General features: G+C 40.9%; 1 protein-coding gene across 3 annotated transcripts in view; it reads left to right on the top strand.

Annotated features, from left to right (window-relative positions):
• The first annotated feature begins 5,838 nt into the window (after positions 1 to 5,838).
• Positions 5,839 to 26,106, top strand: part of csf1b (colony stimulating factor 1b (macrophage)) — a 44,685-nt gene continuing 24,417 nt past the window's right edge. Inside the window, exons 1-6 of one of the 3 annotated variants that reach the window (XM_034172697.1) lie at positions 5,839 to 6,295; positions 12,493 to 12,606; positions 12,689 to 12,751; positions 18,328 to 18,498; positions 18,578 to 18,779; positions 18,862 to 18,995. In XM_034172697.1, coding sequence (XP_034028588.1) covers positions 6,254 to 6,295; positions 12,493 to 12,606; positions 12,689 to 12,751; positions 18,328 to 18,498; positions 18,578 to 18,779; positions 18,862 to 18,995 — 726 coding nt within the window. In that variant the 5' untranslated portion in view covers positions 5,839 to 6,253. Of the gene's footprint in view, positions 6,296 to 12,486; positions 12,607 to 12,688; positions 12,752 to 18,327; positions 18,499 to 18,577; positions 18,780 to 18,861; positions 18,996 to 26,106 lie in introns of all 3 variants that reach the window. The other 2 variants (XM_034172694.1, XM_034172696.1) reach the window with 2 other exon arrangements.

Raw genomic sequence — 26,106 nt, 5'->3', positions numbered from 1 at the left:
GGCCGGACCCGACCGCGGGGGGTCGCAACAGGAGAAACACCTCCGTTGGAAACCTTAACGGGCAAGTTGGAACATGCCCAAGTTGTTAAACAATTTCTCAGTTACTCACTTGTTGAAAGCCATCAAAAGCCGCCTGAATTTTACAAATGGTTTTCAACACGGAGGTGTTTTTCCTGTCGCGGCGCACACAGATTTGCCGAGTCGTCACGGAAACGACTCTGTGAATTTGCGAGCACATCTTTCATTAAAAAATGTCCTTAAACAGTGGAATGTCCGCATAAAGTCCTCATGCCGGCCTCTTCTGCATCTTCTCTGTTCTCTTACGACGTCCTGGGTGAATTAAGCCTTAAATTAGGATGTTTTCAGGTCGAAACAGGCCGACGACGGCGCCTGGAAGAGCTGCGCGACGTCCCGCTCCCTGGGAAGTCCTTACACCGACAGAAACACCCCATAATCTCTCATCAGCCGTTAAAATTTTCACCGAAAACCAGCTTAATTTCTCGAATAGTGTCCACTCGGATATTCCTCATAGTTCCAGAAAAAATGTTGATAAAGCAACGAGCGCTGTCTCGAGCAGCGTGTGAAACAAAGGAATTCAGCCGAGAGGGCGGGACCACATCTCACTCAAGGCCTGCCCACAGGGGAATGACGTCACCGACGCGTGAAAAAACTCACGCATGCGCACGAGGGTTCAAGCATGATTGGTGTAATCGCATGTCATTCAAATCCATATAGTTAAAAAAAAATAAAAGGGTCGGTTTATTATCTAAGAGACCTCGTGTGTATATATATATATATATATATAATGTGTGTGTGTGTGTGTGTATACAGTGAGGCAAATAAGTATTTGATCCACTGTCGATTTCGCAAGTTTTCCACCTACAAAGAATGGGGAGGTCTGTAATTTTTATTGTACTTATAGGTAAACTTTAACGGTGAGAGACAGAATCTTAAAAAAACAAAAAAAAAAAAAAACAGAAAATCACATTGTATGACTTTCAGATAATTAATTTGCATTTTATTGCATGAAATAAGTATTGTATCACCTACCAACCAGCAAGAATTCTGGCTCTCACAGACCTGTTAATTTTTCTTTAAGAAGCCCTCCTGTTCTGCACTCTTTACCTGCACGTGTTTGAACTTGTTATCTGTATAAAAGACACCTGTCCACACAGTCAATCAATCACACTCCAATTTGTCCACTATGGTGAAGACCAAAGAGCTGTCTAAGGACACCAGGGACAAAACTGTAGACCTGCACAAGGCTGGGATGGACTACAGGACAACAGGCAAGCAGCTTGGTGAGAAGACAACAACTGTTATCATTATTTATTAGAAAGTGGAAGAAACACAAGATGACTGTCAGTCTCCCTCGGTCGGGGATTCCACGCAAGATCTCACTTTGTGGGGTAAGGATGATTCTGAGAAAGCCCAGAACTACACAGGAGGACCTGGCCAATAACCTGAAGAGAGCTGGGACCACAGTCACAAAGATTACATTAGTAACACAATACACCGTCATGGTTTAAAATCCTGCAGGGCAGCAAGGTCCCCCTGCTCAAGCCAGCACATGTCCAAGCCCGTTTGAAGTTCACCAGTGACCATCAGGATGATCCAGAGGAGGCGTAGGAGACGGTCATGTGGTCAGATGAGGCCAAAATAGAGCTTTTTGGTAACAACTCCACTTGCCAGGATGAGAACAACCCCAAGAACACCATTTCAACTGTGAAGCATGGGGGTGGAAACATCATTTTTGGGGGTGCTTTTCTGCAAAGGGGACAGTACGACTGCACCGTAGTAAAAGGAGGATGGATGGGGTCATGTATCATGAAATTTTGTCTAAACACCCTCCTTCCTTCAGTAAGATCATTGAAGATGGGTCGTGGCTGGGTCTTCCAGCATGACAATGACCTTAAACACACAGCCAGGACAACTAAGGAGGGGCTCCGAGCTTCAAGGTCCTGGAGTGGCCGCGCCAGTCTTCAGACCTGAACTCAATAGAAAATCTTTGGAGGGAGCTGAAACCTGAAATATCTCGACAAGATCTGTCTGTAGGAGTGGACCAAAATCCCTGTTGCAGTGTGCAAACTTGGTCAAGAGCTACAGGAAACATCTGACCTCTGTAATTGCAAACAAAGGTTTCTGTACCAAATATTAATGTCTGTTTTTCAATTGTATCAAATACTTATTTCATGCAATAAAATACAAATTAATTATAAATCATACAATGTGATTTTCTGAATTTTTTTAGATTCTGTCTCTCAAAGTTGAAGTGTACCTACAATAAAAATTACAGACCTCTCCATTCTTTTTAGGTGGGAAAACTTGCAAAATCGACAGCGGCTCTAATGTCTGCTGCTGCCACTGTTGAAGATAACAGTAAATCTACTATGACAACACTTAATAACTACCATCAATGGACATTTTCCAAAATTAGGAGGCTTTATGTGGATAATTTTTCTTCAGGACGTGATTGAATCCACTAAAACATACAGGGAAGACTTTATATTTACTCTGTGTGATGAGACAGCCCAGTTTCTCGTTGTTTTTTTCTTCGTGCTCCCGTGACGAAATGAGTCAAATTTTCATGACAGGTTTTTATAACTCACTAACCCTACCCCTAACATAACCTAATCCTACTTCTTCCCCCAACCCTAACCATAACCACCCCTGACCCCCCCTCCCCACTTCACTTTTAATTTCGTGCAGCCATCACAGAACAAATTAGAATGAATCTGTGCTGCCGTGACGAAAATGAAGCGCTTTTCTTCACAATATCATGAACCAATAGATTAATGTATATTTTGTACTGCTGAATCATGACTTGCCGTGAGACCAGGTTGGATGAGAGGACCCCAGCTTTCAGCCAATCAATGGATAGCATCAATTAACGTATTTCAACTTATGAGAAAGTCTGTAAAAATACATAAATTAGCCGCATTTTTGTTTAAGCTGCAGTGTTCAAAGTGTGTGAAAAAGTAGCGGCTTATAGTCTGGAAATTGCGGTAATGGCCCAAGCAGAGGGTCACCCGTTTGAGTCTGATCTGCTTGAGATTTCTTCCTCAAATCATCAGAGGGAGTTTTTCCTTCTCATGATTTTGGCCTGAGCAGGGTGTTGAGCAACTCCCCCTTCTGTTGTTCTCTTCAGCTTTGATTTATTAGTTGTTTATTTTCATCATGGTTTGTTCTGTTCTGTTTTATGTGTCACTTTGTTTTCTTTGTTAATATTTACTTTGGCCTTTCATTCTGTTCTAGTTTTCTTCAGTCAGCTGTGTTTTCATTGATTGTTCATTAATTCATCACTTGTTTATGGAGTTCCTCTTATTTGTTGTGCTGTATGTCTGGATTTGTTTTCTATTATTGTTTTGACACTGCTTTTCTTATGGTTTGTTTTACCTCCTTGTTTTCTTAAGTCAGTTTCTGTGTAATTTAGTTGTAGTATTTATCTATATTTCCTTGCAGCTGATCTGCTCTGTGTCAGCCTGATCCCGTCAGATCTCAGAAGCTAAGCAGTGCGGGACCTGGTTAGTACTTGGATGGGAGACCTAACGGCTGTGTGTGTTTCTCCAGGTAACACTGGAGTTGCGTCAGGAAGGACATCCGGCGTAAAACTTGGGACAAATATCAATGCAGATCTGGTTGTATCCGCTGTGGCGACCCCAAACACAAAACGGGAGCAGATGAATGGACAACAACATTTATCTCTATTTCCTCATTAGGTTTTCACTTGTTTATTTTGCTTTTGTCACCAGTTTAGTTTTGCTTTAGTATTTATGCTCCATGTTTCCTGCTCAGTTCTTAGTTATGTTATTCTGTCCTCCGTGTATGTTCCCACTCCACAGCACTGTACCTGCTATTGTCTTTGTCTCACACTTTGATTCTGTCTGCTCTGTTTTCTTTCACTCTCACTCTTGGCACCTGCTCACGCATCTCTGTATCCTACATCACTTCACGTTGTGCACTCTCTTCCTTCCCATCTTGCACAGTGTTTAATCTTTGTTCCCTAGCCACGCCCCCTTTCTAGATTGTTCCTCACGTGCACCTTGTTAATTTCTGTCCTATTTAAGCATCTCTCTGCCACCACTTCCCTGCCAGTTGGTCGTCGTGTGTACACATCCTAGCTCTTATTCTCAGTCCTGTTTTACCTTGCTGTGTTCTTTGAAATCTGTTCTGTTTTTTGATTATGCCTTTCGCCTCATCCCTGATGTCAGTGTTTGCTTGTGCCTCTGAATCCTGCTTGAATATGACTGCGTTTTTGCCTGACCCTGTTTGTACCTCTGCTCCGCTGCTTGATCACCTGTGTACCGTACCACCGCCTGAAATAAAGACGACGACTTCTTTTACACATAAACCTGATCTGGGAGTCTGCATTGCAGTCAGACTGGGATTTGAACCGAAGATCTTCTGGTCTGAAGCCCAATGCTTAACCACTAGACCAGGGGTGCCCAAGTTCAGTTCTCGAGATCTACCTTGCTGACACTCTTAGTTGTCTCCCTGTTCCAGCACACGTGAATCCAATGAAAGACTCGTTAGCAGGCTTTTAATGAGCCTTTCATTGGATTAAGGTGTGTTGGAACAGGGAGACAACTAAGAGTGTCAGCAAGGTAGATCTCGAGAACCGAACTTGGGCACCCCTGCACTAGACCATCACGTCCCCTGTATGTATGCAGTATGACCTTGAGCTTTAAAAACACTGCATTATACAAAGATACTTAAACATGACTTGTTTAAAAGGCTGCCTTTTTTTTTAAGATTTCTAATTATTTTTGACCTGTGACATGGTAAAAAGTCAGAAGTAGCAGTATGACCTTGAGCTTCAACAACACTCGCATTATACAAAGGCACTTAAACATAACTTGTTTAAAAGGCTGCCTTTTTTTAAAGATTTATAATTATTTGTGACCTGTGACATAGTAAAAAGTCAGAAGAAGCAGTATGACCTTGAGCTTCAACAACACTCGCATTATACAAAGATACTTAAACATGACTTGTTTAAAAGGCTGCCTTTTTTAAGATTTATAATTATTTGTGACCTGTGACATGGTAAAAAGTCAGAAGTAGCAGTATGACCTTGAGCTTCAACAACACTCGCATTATACAAAGACACTTAAACATGAGTAATTTAAAAAGGATGGCAGGATGGTGCGCTTGACTGATTTGTAGCAGTAATGCTGTCTTTGCATTCCTCTTTAATCGTGGCTGAGGGGTTTATTTTTGCAGAAGAAGAGTTAAATTAAATGCTGCATGTCCTGTTTTACGGGACAGCACACCAAGCCTGAAGCAGAAAGCTAATAACCGCCATCATGGTACCAATTAGTCCTGATTGCGACTTTAGGGTTTGTGGAACAACGTTACACAGAAAGAAAGCCGAGATTAAGTTGATCATGCTTCTTAGTATACCCCTCTGGGTCCAACATGCTACCCAGATCAGCTCCCAACTTCAGTGGCCCTTCTCTGGTACGGTCCCATCCGTCTGTCAAGTTTTCTTAAATTTGGTTGTTCGTGCAAAACAAAGGGGCTGGAAACATATTGCGTAATAGGCATGAAAGTCCTCCAATAGTAAATCTCCTGGCATTATTGGTTGTGCTCTGAAAAATTGTGTTTATATACGTGAGCGTTTGTGAGGGACCTGCCACTCTCTCTCATTGGATGTGTCAGCTCTTACAAAGAGCAGCACACTCTCTCTTGCTGCCAAACTATGACTTACAAGTTCAGAGCAGCTTCTTCTTGCTGAGTCAAGTTCAAGGATTTTTTCTTTTTTTTTTTTTTTCCTCTTTCATGGGTTAAGTTGTTCTTCACGGAGCACTTTTTGGATGCAGGTTATCTTCACGCGATAGAGTTTCAACAACAACATAAGGCGTTGGCAGCAGGTACAAGTTCTCACATGTCAGGATTAACTTTTAATTACTACTTAAAGAAGATTAATATCACAGATGCTGGACAACAGCCAGCAAAACTGAACTGGGATAACACATCTGCAAAATCCAGGACAGTTTAACACGTCAAACACAAAGGAGGTGGGAGGTCTTTAAAAAGCCTGCTGGTCATCTGAGACACTTAATCTCAGTTTGAACTCCCTGCGCTGGAGGAGCACATCAGGCATTGCTTTGAAGAGCAACGTCTCATGACGAAGTGACTTATTTAACAGCAAATTCCTTTCTGTGGAGTTGAACTGAATATTTGACAAGGATTTCTTTGCTTCAATGTGTGAGACAGAGGCGTCTGGGCTTTTTCGCTGTCAAACACGGACCAGATGACTGTCCTTGTGTCAATCCTTGTCCAGAGCAGAGCTAAGGTAGGTCACATCATTTCTGCAGTCACACCAAATCCAACTCGTTTTTTTAATGACTACTTATGCAACAATCTGTGCAATATTAAGAAAACATGCAAATAGGGATTATGTGAGCTTTGCATCATATGCTCCTGCATGTGCTGCACATCAGTGACATCAAAAGAAAGATTAAATTTAATTAATCTGAGTCATGCCTCATTTAATAGTCACAGGCTTCAATGGCACGCCTTCAGCTCAAAGAAGAAAAACAAAAATCACACTTTACTTTGAACATAACAATAGCATCCTCTTCTCTGCTGCAGCTGTCCCATTTACAACATTAAACAACCATCTCAGAGCATTTGATATGCACGTGCACGCAGGAATAACTGAGATACTGGGTGATCTGTGACACGCAGGATTCAAAGGATTTTCAAGAATATTATTGAAAGTCATTCAAAGCCCATGGAAACTATACTGACGTTAAATAAATGCAAGATGCACAAAACATACTGTGAGCAGAATTCAAAAACTGGTGCCCACCAGACATAAAATACAGTGTCTGGTTTCATAGGCAGCTCTGTTTACTGCATATGAAATGGTCTCAAAAGCTGCATTCCATGTCAAAGCCCATCAAACATCTTTCGTGAGCGATGCACGCTTTTCACTGTGTTTTAATCCCGACTGAAACGATTAAATCCATCTGGAACTCATTATACTGGTGCAGCTACAAAAAGGTACTTGGTAGCAGACATACATTGCCGAAGTGCGTGTGCATTGTTCTGCTGGATCATGCAATGTAGAGGGCAATGTTGGACCACAGGAAATAAAAACAGATAACAACATGTACATATTAAACATCCTAATCCTGACATGAAACCTCCTTTTTTTTTTGCTCACACAGCTCAAACATGTGCCACAAAATGTAATACACAAATAGAGCTTTTAAGATTGCCGAATTTCATGCACATTGTAATAAGTAAAAAATAAATAATTTTGCAAAAGGGAATTTTGCACTCGAGAGATGCAAAGCAACAAGAATGAGAAGCACTTTAGAAATGTCAATCACACATGATGAATATAGTAGTAGACGCTGCTGCAACCACTCAGTCAAGTCCTTTTAAAAGGAGTCATATTGTGCAAAATCTATTCTTAGCTACCTTTAAATTTCAATATGGTTGGAGTTTCAGGTTAATATTCTTATATTTCCTCAGTTCTACATAGGTGCATGTAGCAAATCCGCTGTTTGTTTGTTTTTGTTTTTTTTTTTGTTTTTTTTAACAATGACCTTATTCTCCATTAAAAGCCGTTCGTAATTCTTTCATACTCCACGTATGAGAGAATTACAAAGTGTGTTTTTTGTTTGTTTGATTTTGATAAAAGTTTTTATATGTTTGATTTTTTTTATGATATTAAAAAAAAACTGTTTTTATTTTCAAATTTCTAAAATGATGCCTGACCAAAAAATACACTTTCTAATTCTCTCATACTCCACATATGAGGGAATTACAAAGTGTATTTTTTTTTTTTTTTTTTGGTCAAACAAACAGGGGATTAGCTACATGCACCTATGTAGAACTGAGAAACTTTAAAGCCCCGTCACACATAGCAAGAATGTGCCAGAACCAGGCCGACACAGCAAATATTGCCATAATCCAATGCAGTCGGGAGGAAAAGAGGTGTGGTCAGCAGTGTTGGAGCGCAGACAGACTGCCTCATCCACACCTGTCAGATCGCATCCAGAGCGTATGTAGATGAAACACAATATTGTCAGACGGCCATAAAAAGCACTGCAGACTGCCCGATCTCCATATGTCTGGATGGCAAACACGGGACCAGAGCGCTGTGTTCCTCACACACGTGCGCGTGCGAGTGTGCAGTGTGCGTGTGTGTGTGGCGCACATGTGCTCTGTGCACATGCGTGGGGCTGCCATTATCACTCAGCCGTGTGTGTGTGTGTGTGTGCGTGTGTGTGTGTGCATGCATAACGCTGCATGGACCACTAAAAGTGCACGGCGCACGTGTCGCACGCGTGCCACTGGACAGCTTCGCTCAAAGTTTGCTGGCATTGGGCCATGCAGTCCCTCAGGCGGCCTTTCCAGGAAACTTTCTTTTTTTTTGTTTGCCCACTTCAGGAGCACAATGCAGCTCTGGACACCGTGATGGTTGGATTATCACATGGACTTAATTTTTTTCTTTTGGGTGAGAGGATTTGAACTGCAGGTGGCTGTCCTGGCTTCATGTCCACATCTGTGCTGTAAAACACTCCTAGACTGCTGTTGGAGGTGAGATTCATGTTTATTAATGGTATAACGGCCTGGCACAAGTTCCATATTATATCTCCTGCAAAGTTAGAAGGTGATCATATATTACAGCGTGAGATCCCTTCAGCTCTGAGCCTGACATGCGCAATGATGCATTACTGTGCACCACAGTGAGGGGTGTTATATGCAGTTATGATGGAGACAATAGTTCCCATTATTTACGTCACCCATGGGAAGGAATGGACAAATATCTGTACTGCAAGGTCTATTGTGGATATAACAGCCTGTTCAGATTTGCGGCGGCATGTGTGCAGTAGCGCACAGAGCAGCTTGATAGCTGCTATTCACATTCACTGTACATGATAATAATTCATAATTATTATCATGATGAAGCGTGCCACATACATTTCAACAGTGCCTTTGCACTCTGGGGGGGTGGGCATTATTATGCGTGACACGTATAGGTCATACCGGCTGGCTTGGCAGTGCTAGTTCCATCTCGAGGTTTCCTCGTATGTGCTCAAATCTTTTCGGATCCCATTTTGCTGTCATCGGAATATGTAAATTGCAGTCAGATGGTCCTCAGGCTGCACATGGACCACCGTCAGATAGGTGTCCCATCTTGACCGTGCCCAGATAGTTTTGAACATGTGCATCAATCAATCAATCAATCAATCAATCAATCAATTTTATTTATATAGCGCCAAATCACAACAAACAGTTGCCCCAAGGTGCCTTATATTGTAAGGCAAGGCCATACAATAATTACGTAAAAACCCCAACGGTCAAAACGACCCCCTGTGAGCAAGCACTTGGCGACAGTGGGAAGGAAAAACTCCCTTTTAACAGGAAGAAACCTCCAGCAGAACCAGGCTCAGGGAGGGGCAGTCTTCTGCTGGGACTGGTTGGGGCTGAGGGAGAGAACCAGGAAAAAGACATGCTGTGGAGGGGAGCAGAGATCAATCACTAATGATTAAATGCAGAGTGGTGCATACAGAGCAAAAAGAGAAAGAAACACTCAGTGCATCATGGGAACCCCCCAGCAGTCTAAGTCTATAGCAGCATAACTAAGGGATGGTTCAGGGTCACCTGATCCAGCCCTAACTATGCTTTAGCAAAAAAGAAAGTTTTAAGCCTAATCGTGTCTGTCTCCCTGATCTGAATTGGGAGCTGGTTCCACAGGAGAGGAGCCTGAAAGCTGAAGGCTCTGCCTCCCATTCTACTCTTACAAACCCTAGGAACTACAAGTAAGCCTGCAGTCTGAGAGCGAAGCGCTCTATTGGGGTGATATGGTACTATGACGTCCCTAAGATAAGATGGGACCTGATTATTCAAAACCTTATAAGTAAGAAGAAGAATTTTAAATTCTATTCTAGAATTAACAGGAAGCCAATGAAGAGAGGCCAATATGGGTGAGATATGCTCTCTCCTTCTAGTCCCCGTTAGTATTCTAGCTGCAGCATTTTGAATTAACTGAAGGCTTTTCAGGGAACTTTTAGGACAACCTGATAATAATGAATTACAATAGTCCAGCCTAGAGGAAATAAATGCATGAATTAGTTTTTCAGCATCACTCTGAGACAAGACCTTTCTAATTTTAGAGATATTGCGTAAATGCAAAAAAGCAGTCCTACATATTTGTTTAATATGCGCTTTGAATGACATATCCTGATCAAAAATGACTCCAAGATTTCTCACAGTATTACTAGAGCTCAGGGTAATGCCATCCAGAGTAAGGATCTGGTTAGACACCATGTTTCTAAGATTTGTGGGGCCAAGTACAATAACTTCAGTTTTATCTGAGTTTAAAAGCAGGAAATTAGAGGTCATCCATGTCTTTATGTCTGTAAGACAATCCTGCCGTTTAGCTAATTGGTGTGTGTCCTCTGGCTTCATGGATAGATAAAGCTGGGTATCATCTGCGTAACAATGAAAATTTAAGCAATGCCGTCTAATAATACTGCCTAAGGGAAGCATGTATAAAGTGAATAAAATTGGTCCTAGCACAGAACCTTGTGGAACTCCATAATTAACCTTAGTCTGTGAAGAAGATTCCCCATTTACATGAACAAATTATAATCTATTAGATAAATATGATTCAAACCACCGCAGTGCAGTGCCTTTAATACCTATGGCATGCTCTAATCTCTGTAATAAAATTGTATGGTCAACAGTATCAAAAGCAGCACTGAGGTCTAACAGAACAAGCACAGAGATGAGTCCACTGTCTGAGGCCATAAGAAGATCATTTGTAACCTTCACTAATGCTGTTTCTGTACTATGATGAATTCTAAAACCTGACTGAAACTCCTCAAATAGACCATTCCTCTGCAGATGATCAGTTAGCTGTTTTACAACTACCCTTTCAAGAATTTTTGAGAGAAAAGGAAGGTTGGAGATTGGTCTATAATTAGCTAAGATAGCTGGGTCATGTGATGGCTTTTTAAGTAATGGTTTAATTACTGCCACCTTAAAAGCCTGTGGTACATAGCCAACTAATAAAGATAGATTGATTATATTTAAGATCGAAGCATTAAATAATGGTAGGGCTTCCTTGAGCAGCCTGGTAGGAATGGGGTCTAATAGACATGTTGATGGTTTGGATGAAGTAACTAATGAAAATAACTCAGACAGAACAATCTGAGAGAAAGAGTCTAACCAACCATTTGGTCTGCTGCTGTTGCCACTGTTTACTTTAAATTTACTATAACAACACTACCATCAACATGTGAGTGCAATTTGAAAGACGTGATATTTTATTTATTTATTTTTGTACATGCATTAGATCAGGTCAGGTCAGATTTGAGAGCATGTGTTAGTGTTGGATGTCACTGTATCCACCACGTCCTGATTGGCAACCAGTTTATCCATCCCCACCTCCCAAACATAGCCATCTATCTGCTGCAGCTTGGTGATATGTGGGCATCACCTCAGACTTGGCCAGTCACTTTGGTCCTTAATACTGAGGAACATACATACTGGATCATGCAGAATGTATTGCACCTAGTGGGCACAATGTCATGGCTCACAGTACTAACAGTATACCAACTCTGAGACTCCCTAAATAACCATTCCTTTGATTCATCACATTGATGTATGTAGACTACTGTGGACAAAAAAAAAAAAAAAAGAAAATTACAGTGTCTACAATGTGTGACCACAGCACAGAGAACAAACCAAATAATCTGACTCCAGAATTCTTTATTTACAGATTCAACAAACAGCCCAACTCATTAACACAAGATCAGTCCAAACAGCTGACAGTCTTTCAGAGGGAGGTGGCAGAGGGTAATCCAAAACAGGCCATGAAACAAGAGGTTTTCATACTAATCAATCAGTCCAAAATGACAGGACAAGGTGAGGAACTCAAAACAGAAGCAAAAGGAGAGTAATATCTGGAGAGTATCTGGAGAGTAATATAGGAAAAAAAATAGTAATAGTAACTCAAAACCGAACACAAGACACTGAAAACACATGGAAAATGCTTAGCTATTCCAAAAAGAACATAAAGGAAAATACCAGTGTACTATGACAGAATGACAGAAAGACAACCCAAGACAGTGGTGGAAATCACACAGATTGAAAACACATGGTGATATGACAGCTGTGGAAATTGCACAAATGAGGTTTTGTACTGTACTTTGTATTGTAGACAGTGGGCTCAAGAGGGAGCCATAGACCAGACAGAGAGGAAAAAAGGACGTGAACCCAGAGGTCAGAGAAACAATGATACCATAAAGAATAACAACTGTACATTGAGAACAATACTAGAGTCAGAATAATGTGTAGATCAAACCAAGACAACAAAATGTAAGCCATGAAATATACCAGAAACAGAATAATGTGAAGATCAATCCGAAACACTATTATGTGTCCATGACATATATAAGACACCTCTGATCTGAAAAGCTGCATACTATGACCAGTTTATAATCATTGTGATTGTGTCAGTTGCAGGTAAAGTGTCTGTGTGTGCTTATATTGCTGAGTTTTCCTCTGACGATGCCTGAGGTCCCTGGTCCCTGCAGACACTCCATCACTCGAGAGCATCTACTGACAGTCAGGCGTCTGGTAGGTGGTGGAACAATAAATACTGAGCACTGATCATTCATTCTGGACAGCTCAGTCTAAAATCTTCCTCGTAATTGTGCAGATGGATAACCAATTGAGGAGTGGGTGCACAATAACCTACACATTCATTGAACAGAGAGGTTTGGTAAGTAAACATTTTATGGCAGAGCTGGTTGTTTTTTCTCACATTTCCTTGTGTAAATATCTTTGAGACATGAAAGGACTTGGGTACATTTAGATGATGTTAATTGCTTCCAGTTCCTCCTGCTTGAGTCAAAACGAAAAGCAGGAAATTATGTTAGATGCATAGACTTGAGGACATGTTCGTTCTTTACCAGAATCATCTTCTGCTGTCTTCCAGTTCTAATAACAGCAAAAATATGGATCAGATATTAATTTCAATTTCAATTTATTTTCATTTATATAGCGCCAAATCACAACAGAGTTGCCTCAAAGCACTTCACACAGGTAAGGTCTAACCTTACCAACCCCCAGAGCAACAGTGGTAAGGAAAAACTCCCTCTGAGGAAGAAACCTCAAGCAGACCAGACTCAAAGGGGTGACCCTCTGCTTGGGCCAAGCTACAAACATATATTACAGAACAATTCACAGAACAATTCACGGACGAATATACAAGAAATGCTATTGGCGCACAGGACAGGAGGATCACCAACACGAATACAACTCCCATCTCTGGATGGAGCTGCACCTTAAACAGAGAGAAAAAACAGAATCAGGCATCAGAAAGACAAAAAATACTGTATAATTTGCCAGCATTAAACAACAAGAAATACTAAGGTGATCGCCGGCCACTAGCCCTAAACTACACTAAAAGACCCAGAATTTTGGTAAAGTTGAGGCCGCAGCCTGCTCCAATTACTAATAAATGAATTAAAAGAGTAAAAACCGTAAAACAAAACTGTACCATTATGCTAGCCATATGAAAGGGAAAATAAGTGTGTCTTAAGTCTGGACTTGAAAATCTCCACAGAATCTGACTGTTTTATTGATGCAGGGAGCTCATTCCACAGAACAGGGGCACGATAAGAGAAAGCTCTGTGACCCGCAGACTTCTTATTCACCTTAGGGACACAAAGTATTACTGCACCCTGAGAACGTAAAGCCCTGGCCGGTACGTAAGGTTTAATTAGGTCAGCTAGGTAGGGAGGTGCCAGTCCATGAATAATTTTATAGGTTAAAATCTGATCTCATTGGGACAGGAAGCCAGTGAAGGGATGCCAAAATGGGTGTAATGTGGTCAAACTTTTTGCTTCGTGTCAAAAGTCTGGCTGTACCATTTTGAATCAATTGGAGACCCCTAATGCTAGACTGCAGTAAACCAGAAAATAGAACACTGCAGTAGTCCAATCTAGAAGAGATAAATGCATGGATCAGGGTCTCAGCATCAGCCATAGACAGGATGGGACTAATCTTCGCTATATTTCGCAGGTGGAAGAAAGCAGTCCTAGTAATATTTCTAATGTGGAGGCCAAAGGACAATGAAGGATCAAAAATTACCCCAAGATTCCTCACTTTGTCAGTGTGATGTCTGACACACGAGCCGAGGCTGAGCGTTAACTGGTCAAATTGATGCCGATGTCTCACTGCTGCAAGGCAATCTTCTAAGGATTTTATGTGAACGAGATTACCAGCAGTTATCGGCATGTATATCTGAGTATCATCTGCGTAGCAGTGAAAGGTAATCCCAAAACGCCGCAATATGTGCCCAAGGGGTGCTATATAAAGGGAGAAAAGCAGGGGGCCTAAGACAGACCCCTGTGGAACCCCAAATTTCATGTCACTAAGGTTAGAGGTAGTGTTACTGTACAAAACACAGTGAGAACGACTGGTCAAGTATGACGTCAGCCATGCAAGGGCACTCCCAGTAATCCCAAAATGATTTTTCAGCCTATCAAGTAGAATGTGATGATCCACTGTATCAAATACAGCACTGAGATCTAACAGCAACAGAACCGTAGTGGTGTCTGAATCCATTGTAAGCAGAAGTTCATTTACCACTTTAGTGAGAGCCGTCTCTGTGGAATGATATTTTTTAAAAGCAGACTGCAGTGGCTCAAAGAGATTATTCTCAGTAAGATAGTCTACGAGCTGCCGTGACACCACTTTTTCCAGAACTTTAGAGAAAAATGATATATTTGATATCGGCCGATAGTTTGTCAATACACTAGGGTCAAGATTAGGTTTCTTAAGTAAGGGTTTAATCACTGCAGATTTGATGGTATAGGATCAAATAAACAGGTTGTGCTTTTTGTTAACATTACGAGTTTGCAGCATGCCTAGTGAGATACTATCACATTCTGTAAATCGATCGTACCTTAGTAGTGGCGCCCACCTCAATAGCAGGGTGTAGTGGCTGGGTTAAGGCATGCCGGGATATGTTTAACCTGATGTCTTCTATTTTCTTCCCAAAGTAATCCAGGAAATCTTGTGCTGTAAAAGGAGAGCGAACTACAGGTGGTTGTCCATGCATAAGTGTTGCCACCGTGTCAAACAAGAACTTTGAGTTATGTTTGTTTTTGTTGATCAAATCACAGTAGTAAGTCCGTGTTGTAGCCAATAATGCATGCTTATAGTCTAAGATAGCATCACGCCACGCAAGGTGAAATACTTCTAATTTTGAACAACGCCATTTCCGTTCTTGACCTCTTGCTTTATGCTTGAGGTCATGCAGATAATCATTGAACCAAGGTGACTGTGATTTGGGGGAGCGCAGTTTTAACACAGGTGGTGCAATCATGTCGAGTGTCATTTTGAGCACTGAGTTTAAACTATCCACAAGTCTGTCTACTGACTGGGTATTTGTCAAATGTGAAGCTAAGACATCAGGCAGTCTAGCTTCGAGTTCAGTCTTAGTTGAGGAGTTGATGCATCGCGTAATGATATATAAGGTTGTTGTTCCACTAAACACGGCAGCGAAACTGTAAACTTAATAAGTGAGTGATCAGACACCACTGATGTAAGAGGCATGATGTCAATATTCGTGACAGCAATACCATGTGCGAGAACCAGATCCAGGGTATTTCCACTAATGTGCGTCGAATCCCCAATGCATTGCCGAAATCCTAATGCATCCACAATTTCAATAAATGATTTGCAGAGGGGATCAGAAGGCTTATTTATATGAATGTTAAAGTCACGAAAACATCGAGCAGACGTCGGGATGGACGAATGATACCGCTGTGATGGTTTCATGCATGACCGTGGAACACAGTGTGAGTAGCTGGAGCATGTGTAACCATATCGCGCAGCTGCTGTGGAAACAAATAAAACAAAAAAAAAAACACAAAACAACAATACATGCCACCCACGGGATTTGAACCTGCAATTTACAAAATCCCTGATTGCCAGCCAGAAACTTTACCACTGCACTACCATCACTGTCCTGTAAAAGGTGAGGAAAATGCCTGAAATCAACAAGTAGATAAATGTATTTTAAAAAAATAATAAAACCACACACCATAAAAAACACCACATTTTATTGAATCCCACTTATTGAGTGAACAATACAAGTATGAACAGTCTGTTCCTCTGTAGATGACCCATGGTCACAGACGTACAGTCATGAAATGACATGAATGAAACAATGCACTCTTATCATGTCCACATCTGTTGGCCCGGTGTGTCTGGCCCGACACACGTGTCCTGTGGACGGTGCACCACAGGACAGATAGCGCGTTATGTGGAACAGAGCTCATGTGGGTGACGTGACATTCAGATCGCCTGCTCCTTGTTATGATCTGACAGTTTGTTTCACCTGGGGCAGCTTGTCAATGAGCGTGCCGTGCACTCACTCACTGCAGCCCGTCGCAACAGCAATATATGTTTTTATGTATGTCTATGTGAGGACAGCAAGCAGACACACGCGCATCAGTGGACAGTTGTAACTTCATGTTCATCTAAACATGGTACGTGTACCCCAACTGGGATGTCCAGAACCAGAGATCTCAACAGCTGCTGCTCTCGGGTGACACGCCCCCTGTCAGTTCAGCGCACACACCAATGTGTCACTCTCTGTTATGTGATCTTTTTTTTTTAGTTATTTCTTATGTAATTGTGTATGTAGGTAGTGTAGTACTTATTAATATACCTGATCTGGCTGTGGTCTCTGTGTTTGTAATGTGACATGTCTTTTGCACTGAGCCATCATTTGTGTCTCTGGTCAACAGCTGGGAAGTGGTTCCCCGTGTTGTGTGAGTTGAGACCTGTCTGTCCGGCCCCACATGTGTTCATGTCTGTACATACATATAAGCATTTTGTGCAAGTGAGTAAGCCCCAGGACACTCCAGGACATTCTTTCTGTCAATATCTCTAACAAGCAATGTCAACTATGTTTTGGCCCAGTCATAGCTCATCTTGTGCAAATGTGGAGGAAGGTTGAAGCTCATTGTCGTATCTCATGTAACTGGCATGCCAATACTCCAATGTTCAACAATAGAGTGCTCTTGGTTGGGGGTAGGCCTATCACATTCCCACAGTTGGGCAGTAGGAGAGTCGGCTATTTAAAAGATATATTTAATGACCATGGGTTGCTTGCTTTTTCAGATGTTAAGGGTGCATTCAACCGTCCTGATTCCTAATTTTTCTTTTATCTACAAAAATCATGTTATGAGATCAAATTCATTCCCTTGCCCATTGGGTCCCTCCCCCTCTTTTTTATGTGTTTGCGCTTGTCTGTGTCTTGCGTTCCTGTATATTCATTTTGTAAATTGTTTTGTCAATTGTGTCAGTAGCATGGCCCAAGCAGAGGGTCAACCCTTTGAGTCTGGTCTGTTTGAGGTTTCTTCCTCAAATAATCAGAGGGAGTTTTTCTTTATCACTGTCGCCTGTGTGCTTGCTCTATGGGTTGATAAGGTTAGACCTTACTTGTGTGAAGCGCCTTGAGGCAACTTTGTTATGATTTGGCGCTATATAAATTAAAATAATTTGAAAATGAAAATATACCATATAATACCAAACATCGAGTGAGGCCACCATGAGGACCCCTATGTGTGCTGCAGTCTCCAATCTCGCTTTGGATTGCAGCACATACCAGTGCTTCTCACACTTGTTGCTTGTGCGCAACAATTTTGCTGCGTTTTATCATCATGACATTAAATTATTTTCACAATTACACATTTCTCATTAATATAGTTCAAGTTATGTGATCGGTTGATTTTACTGTCTATTCATAACTTGGAGTGCGGCACGATTTTTTTTCTTTCCCTTTTTGTGACAACCAATCACAGCTCTTAGAAGACTGCACCATGCATAGCAACGGCGTCAACCACACCTCATCACAAAGATAAAAGTTTCTGTCTCCTCCTTGCTCAGAGTTGCTCTCAGACACTTCCTGGATCATTTAAGATTTCTTACTAGGAATCTTTAGGCTAAGTTGGGATCTCTCTGAGAAGACTCTGAGAATCTTTATGAATGTGGGCCCTGAGTTTTATATACATTAGAAGATGGTGAAGATCTAGGATGTTAGCCAAGAAAGAACATATTAACTTTTGACCACATCTGGATTTCTAACATTGTGAGATCAGACAATTTTTTTTCCCTTTTGTGTCAAATTCTCAACAAAAAATAAGGCGTGACTTCTAACAGCTATATGGTTTTCATATGTTTCTGAACATGTAAATACTATTATGACACGCATGTGATGAATTCACATTCACATCCTCATGGTGCTCTCTAGAATACTCTGCTTCTGATTTTCTTCAGAGCAAATGCTGCTTTGTAAAAGCTGCTTTACCCTGGATCCTGGAGCTCCTCACCACGCACTTCAAATATAGCAGAGGTTCAGTTAATGATGGCTATGTTCAGTTTCTGAGAGCTTCCATCCTCAACATCTACTCTCAGAATTGCGTACCTCAGATTAATGAGGAGGTTGAGGTGAGTGTAATACTTCATTTCTTTTTCAGCATCAGGAAGCGTTGTTTATTTTGGAATCTAAAACTGAATGTTGATGCAGGACAAACCAGAGCATTTTGAGATGGTCTTCAGAGGGTCACCTTCAGAGGCATTGCAGAAGGTTTCTAAGGTGCTGTCTGTTTACTGGGAGCTGATAACAGCAAGCAACACTTCCATAGACTGGAGATGCCAGCAGGAATACTCAGAAGCCTTCGGTTCTTCCATCGAGCCACCCACAGAATCACCAATGCCACACATTACAGGTGGGAATCTCTGTTCATCATCCATTGCATCCTTCAGATTCTTGGAGTTGTTACAATCATAGATCATTTGTTTCTTCCACAGACAGTTATGAAACAAATTCAGAGAAAGAATTCCACAGAGGGCACAAAAGAGTGCACAAGCTTGGCTTTATCATCGCTTCGATCTGTGGAGGATTGCTGTTAATACTAATGTTCTACTGCTTCATCACACGACAGGTAGAACACATGCCCTTCTGTTTCAGTTCCAAACATCACATGCACCCCAGCACATGTTTTTGTTTGTGCCCCCATATAAAATGTATAATATAAAATGGTATTTGATGAACCTTGGGTTTTTGTTTGATATGAAACATCTCCATTTTTAAAGGATTTCAGTCACATGTTCCTTCAGACAGATAAGAGCTGAGAATGTTTCAAAAATAGCTTCAGCTTTTTTGAAAATTTGCCTTATGATGTCACAAAGATAGACTGATATCCTCATACAGGCCTTTCAGACAGTTCTGGATCTCATTTGCAGTCTTTGAATCAAGCATTTTCGTTTTGTGTCATACATTTCCAGGTGCTTGTATGACATCAAACAAAATCTCTGCATAATGCTGTATAGATCCTTGGGCACAAGTTTAAAACCCCATTTTTTGTGATGGAGGCCAATATAAGAAACTGAAGGATGGATTTGAGGTAAAAGGAGAAATACTATATGGCCCCAGCAGATACTAAAAATAAACGATGCAAATGTGTTTTTACTGCTGTGATGGCATCACTTATTATTGTGGCTAGCCTATTAAATAAGATCATTCATTTTAAATTTGTCAAAGCTCAAACCATTTGTTTTTGCTAAATAAACCCAATGGCATTTACACAAGTTTTTGATTTTCAAGCCAACTCCTTAATGTGTTCAAGAACACTGTCTTAATTGTACTGTCCAGAGTAGATGACAAGAAAAAAGTGGCGGTGGAGGGGAGGGGGTGGGGGGCAATAATAAACAAGGAAACATTTTATGAGTGGAAAAAAAAATTCTTGTCAGGAGGGGTTACTATTTTAGCAACAACAGCAACATTTATATTTCAAATGGAATACTGCTGTAACCTGCGGTGCTTTTAGTATGTGTTCTTAAAAGCATGAAACTAAACAAAGGTGTAGTCAGACCAGTTAAATTTAACACAAGTGCCTTATTTCCAAATAAAAGTGATTGTTTTTCAATCAAATCAGAAATCAGAAAAAGTTGGTACAGCATGAAAAATGCAAATTTAAAACCCAAAAAAAAAACCACACCAAAAACGAAAACCCACAGTGATTCTTATGTTTACATTGACATTTATTTCACTGCAGACAGTGTAAATCCAAGATAGTTCATGTTTTGTGTGATCAATTTCATTTCATTACTCTACGTGTTGGTGAAGTAACGAAAGCAGAGTATTGTTTTCAATGGTGTGTGTGCATGTGTGTATAGGTCAACAACCAAGAAGTATAACTGATGAGCTACAGTATATATTTAGATTTTGGAATAGTTTGGTCAAAAGTCAAGATCGATGAAAACATGGTCCGAAAGCACCTTTTTTGTACATCTCGCAAACAAAGAAGTTGAAATGGATCACAGATTTTGGAATAGTTGGCCAAAGGACATGGTCAAGGAAAACCTAGTCCAAAAAATGAATACTGTCAAAAAGCCTAGCTGGATGATCTGAAGCAGCTGTGCCCAACCCTGTTCCTGGAGAGGTCCTGCCCTGCATGTTTTCCACATCTACCCACTCAAGTTAAACCTGATTTTTTTTTAAAGTGGTGTCCTCCAGCTCTTGATTGCATGAGCACATCTGATGGCATTAATTGCCTGGTTGTGGAACAGGGAGAGTTAGGAAACAATTTAGGAAACATGCAGGGCAGGGGCCCTCCAGGAACAGGGTTGGGCACAGCTGATCTAAAGCAACAGAAAAATATTTGTGATTGATTAGTATGATGACTTCATAATGTAGTTACATAGAAGTCATATGATGAAGACATACATAGTCAAAAACATCATTACAGACAGCCCTGTCAAAATTCTCCACACATTCTGTAATGGGAACAGGTCAGTCCATTACCTGTAACCTCTTCTCCCAGTCATGCCTTTGTAATGTGTGCAGAATGTCATTTTGCATTGTCTTGTTGAAAAAAGCATGATTCGACGCCACTGGAAAAGATGTCTCTTGAAGGCAGCACACGTTGCTATAAAATCTCAGTGTACTGTTCCGCATCAATGTTGTCATGAGGGAAGCATGAATTATCTTTTCCAATGACACTGACACAACCTCATACCATGACAAACCCTGGCATTTGAACTTGTTGCTGATTACAGTCTGAATAGCCGTTTTCATCTTCGGCCCGAAATGGATCATGTCCCTTTCTCCCATAAAAGATCTGGAATGCTGATTTTTTTTGGCCACAACACACATTCTCATTGTGTGATGGTGTCAGGAACTGGGGCAGAATACCTCTTAGTGGACAAAAGACAGTTTATTCCAGAGAATGATTAAGCAGCAACAGGACTGTACAGCAGCTGGAGGTTGAAGCAAAGTGGTCCACTGTCCAAGATGATTAACAAACTCAAAGTAGGTATTTCCATACCAGGGTCAGTACACCCTGTCAAAGCACTTGGGCTGCTGTCTTTCAGGCCTTTCGAAGGTTTACAGTTGAAGAACAGCCCTGCCCATTCTCACTGTAATACAGAGTTGTGTCAAGAAGGGCAAACTGTGTAAAACTTGTGACAAATCGATATACAGATCCATATCTGATCTGTTGTGATGACCCTGAGGAGAAAGGGAGAAGCTGAAAGAACTTACTTTAGTTTTCAAAGAGCAGGCAGATGTGATACACAAAGGAAACTACCGTAATACTTATTTGAGACCAGAGACTATGTTGAACAACAATGAAGAATTGGGCCGTAGAACACTGGGAACAGAGCGCAAGAGAGTGAGTTTCACCTCAACAATCTGGCAAAGGATGTCTATTTCAGAGCATCTTTTTGAAGCAGCCAGATATCCCTTAATTACCCCAAAGTGGTTGCACGGGGATATCGAGGAGACAAAAGTGGAAGTCAACAGAAAATAAAAACATTAGCATGTGATGATAGCAGATCAGAAAGTGTGGGATGATCACACTACCGAGTGACCAGAAATGCAAGGAAACAAACATATATGTGAGAGTGACCCAAGACAACCCCCACCCCAAAAAAGTTCCATAATCAGTAAAAAAAAAAAAAAGACAGCAGGAGATTGCAACAAGTGTGGGAACATAAGAAAATCCTAAAAGAAGAAGAAGGGCCTTTATTGTCATTGTACAAACATGAATACATAAAATGAAATTTGGCCTCTGCATTTAACCCACCCTAATTACAGTTAGAGACAATACAACCTCTCTGAGCAGTGGGCAGCCAGAGTCCAGTGTCCTGGGACCAGCTGCACATTGACATATGCTGCCTTGGTCAGGAGCAGAGAAAGGAACAGAGGCTGATGAGCATTAATTTGACAGTGGGAAAAAGAAAATCCAATCCATGTAGACACAGGGAGAACATGTAAATTCCACATAGAAAGAAACTGGGTATGGGACCCACTGGGACCATCACCTCCCCTCGGTTCAAATAATAGCCTGACTGGAAAATCAACAAGGGCCCTTGGACAAGGTCTTTAATCCCCTAGTTGCTCCCGGTGTGTAGTGAGTACCTTGTATGGCAGCACCCTCGCATTGGGATGAATGTGAGGCATTATTTGTAAATCGCTTTGAGCGTCTGATGCAGATGGAAAAGCGCTATATAAATGCAGTCCATTTATCGGTGGAATTGATCCCCAGACCTTCTTCTTGTGAGGCAAGAGAACCACTGATCCACCATGCTGCCTGAACGCACTGAGCATAGGAATCTAAAGACATCCTGCCTGCATCCACCCCATCCCCCAACAGACAGCTCCAGATGGCCCAGCAGAGTCTGAATATGCTTTGTAAAAGTCCTGAATGAGAGACTTGTCAAGAATGTTGGACACAGGCTGCCATGAGCCATGCTTATTCGGCACACATTCAGGAGGCATTTGTCAGTGAAGGTTGCAGCACCATCCACCACCCAGTTTTGTGGAAGAATACATGCAGGAAGACAGAGTAGACTACAGACCACAAATTTAAGGCAAACATAGAATGTGGAATGTGCACTCATAGACTTGGGAAAAGCCAATCAAACATTGGAGGGATTAATGATTTTTGCCAACAGAAAGGGTCCAATGAAGCATGGCACCAGCTTCAAACAGGGAATCCAGAGACAGACTTTAAACCATTATATACTTTTTCTGTAACTATTTGGAACTTTGTATCTGTTAGCTTGGCCTAAACACTGGGTCGCCCCTCTGAGTCTGGTCTGCTTGATGTTTCTTCCTCATAAACCGCAGAGGTATTTACCACTGTCACCTGTGTGCTTGGTCGGGGGGGTTGCTAAGATTGGAACCTATGTGAAGCACCTTCAGGCAGCTTTGTAGTGATTTGGCACTACAAATGAGTTGAATTGAACTGAATCCAGAGAGGAAGGTCCCATGTTGAAGGTCCCACACTAATTGCCCAGGTTGATATTGCTGCGCCACAGAGTGGTGCTTGCTAATTGCCTTCTAATAAAGCTCAGAGGAGCAGGTGGCATCACCAGACATCAGGCATGCCGGTAACGCGTTACTTAGCAACACATTACTCTAATCTGACTCCTTTTTTCAGTAACACGTAATCTAACGTGTCAATATTTCCAAATCAGTAATCAGATTAAATTTACTTCTCCAATTCACTGTTATTTTGGATATTTATGCAGTATAAATCAGGGGTGCCCAACCGGTCAGTCACAAAAATAGTGTGGGTCGATCGCAGCATTAAAACTGGCCCATGGGCAGAGCAGTTCCAAGTTGAAAAACAGTTGTTGTCTCTCAAAGTGCAGAGAAGGCAGCAACGCCTGCACTGAACTTTACTACTACTTTTTATGATTTGTTTTTCTTTAAAACTCTGTGCCGCACTGTGAGTGACCTCACTAAAAACAGCTGATGACCCACAATGCATTAACAACAAATATTAAGGCTCTTTTTCCAACCAAATGTGCCTAAAGTCTCTTTCTGAGGAAGACATGACATAAAAAAAAAAACGCTGAGAAAACATGCTTACTTGTGTGATCGTGCTTTCTGCATAAATACATGTTATTCATTCTTCCAGCTCAGACAGCAAATCAAGGGCGAAACCAGATGGAAAAGGGGCATGGGGGAGGGCACTGCCCCCACAACCCCCTAGATTAAAAGTCCACTTTTAAAGACATTTATTCATGCTACTACTACAACTACTAGTACTACTTATAATAATAACAATAAGAATTTAATTTAATTTAATTAGCTTATAATGCACCAAATCACAGCAAAAGCCATCTCAAGGCGCCTTACATAAAACAAGTCAACATAAAATTGAATAAATAATTAAAAATGAATTAAAAAAATTCAAATACATGAATAAAAACAGAAGTAAAAGAATAAAACAAATAAAAATAAAAACTATTCATAAGAAAGAGAATAAAATTAGGTTTTGAGTCTTGACTTAAAAATGTCCATAGACTCAGACTGCCTCACGGTCGCAGGAAGACTGTTCCACGGGGTGGGTGCACAATACGAAAAGGCTCTTTGACCTGCTGACTTCTTCTTCACCCTGGGAACAGAGAAGTCCCGCATCCTGCGACTGCAAAGCCCGGGCCGGCACGTAGAGTTCCACCAGATCAGCCAGATAAGATGGCGCCAGTCCATGAACAACCTTATAATTCAATAGCAAAACCTTAAAATCTGCTCTCACAGAGACATAATAATAATAATAATAATAATAATAACAATAATAATAATAATAATAATAATTTCAACAACTAAACTGTTTAGAAAGAATTTAAATGTTAAAAAAATGGTAGAAATAATTAAATTGTTACATTCATAAACAATGTAATAAAGTTTTGCCTTTAAAGTGCTGCTAACAGGTAAATATGAGGTCAAGAAAGACTGTTTATTTTATTTTTTATAAAACAAGTATTTATGTTCATCAAAGTCAAGTCAGGTTCAAATTAAATTTCAGAACATACATTGTTTATGTGACATTTAAAAATTCAGTTCCAGTAAAGTGAGTATTGGCAAAACAGGTTATGATTTTCATGTTGAGGTGGCGGGTGGTTGTTGTCAACAGCTGCTGAAAGAAACTAACAAAGTAACTAGCAATGTAAATGAGTTACTTTTCAAATTGAGTAATCACTAAAGTAACTAAGTTACTTTTTCAAGGAGTAATCAGTAATTGGATTACTTTTTCAAAGTGACTGTGGCAACACTGCCAGACATATGCAAACAGAAAGACACCACCTTCTTTTCTAGGGTGTGAAAGAGTTGGTAGTCATAGATATACTGTGCACCCAGAAAGTATTCACAGCGCTTCACGTTTTCCACATTTTCTTACGTTACAACCTTATTCCAAAATGAATGAAATTCTTTTCTTTTTTTTCCTCGAAATGTTATACACAATATCATATAATGACAACTGAAAAAAAATAAAAATAAATTAAGATTTTTGCAAAATTAGATAAAATAAACAAAAAACAACAACTAAGAAATCACATGTACATAGGTATTCACCACCTTGGCATGATACTCAAAACTGAGCACAGGTGCATCCTGTTTCCAGTGATCATTCTTGAGATGTTTCTACAGCTTAAATGCAGTCCACCTGGAGAAACTTCAGTTGATTGGACATGATTTGGAAAGGCACACACCTGTTTACATATAACGTCCCACAGTTGAGAGTGCATGTCAGAGCACAAACCAAGCATGAATCAAAGAAATTGTCTGGAGAAAGGATTGTCTCGAGGCACAAATTTGGGGAAGGGTACAGAAACATTTCTGTTGCTTTGAAGGTCCCAATGAGCAAAGTGGCTTTCATCATTCATAAATGGAAGAAGTTCAGATCCACCAGGCCTCTTTTTAGAGCTGGCTGCCGATATAAACTAAGTGATTGGGGAGAAGAGCCCAAGTCAAGGAGGTGACCGAGAACCCGATGATCACTGTGTCAGAGCTCCAGTATTCCTCTGGGGAGAGGAGAACCTTCCAGAAGGACAACCATCTCTGCAGCAATCCACCAATCAGGCCTGTATGGTAGAGTGGCCAGACGGCAGCCACTCCTTAGTAAAAGGCACATGGCAGCCCACCTGGAGTTTGCTAAAAGGCAAATGAAAGACTCTCAGACCATGAGAAACAAAATTTTCTGGTCTGATGAGACAAAGATTGAACTCTTTGGCGTGGATACCAGACGTCATGTTTGGAGG

Source organism: Thalassophryne amazonica, chromosome 6, assembly GCF_902500255.1.
Source record: "Thalassophryne amazonica chromosome 6, fThaAma1.1, whole genome shotgun sequence".
NCBI lineage: Eukaryota > Metazoa > Chordata > Actinopteri > Batrachoidiformes > Batrachoididae > Thalassophryne > Thalassophryne amazonica.
The sequence above is the reverse complement of the archived record's forward strand: the minus strand, read 5'-3'. Positions and strand labels throughout refer to the sequence as shown.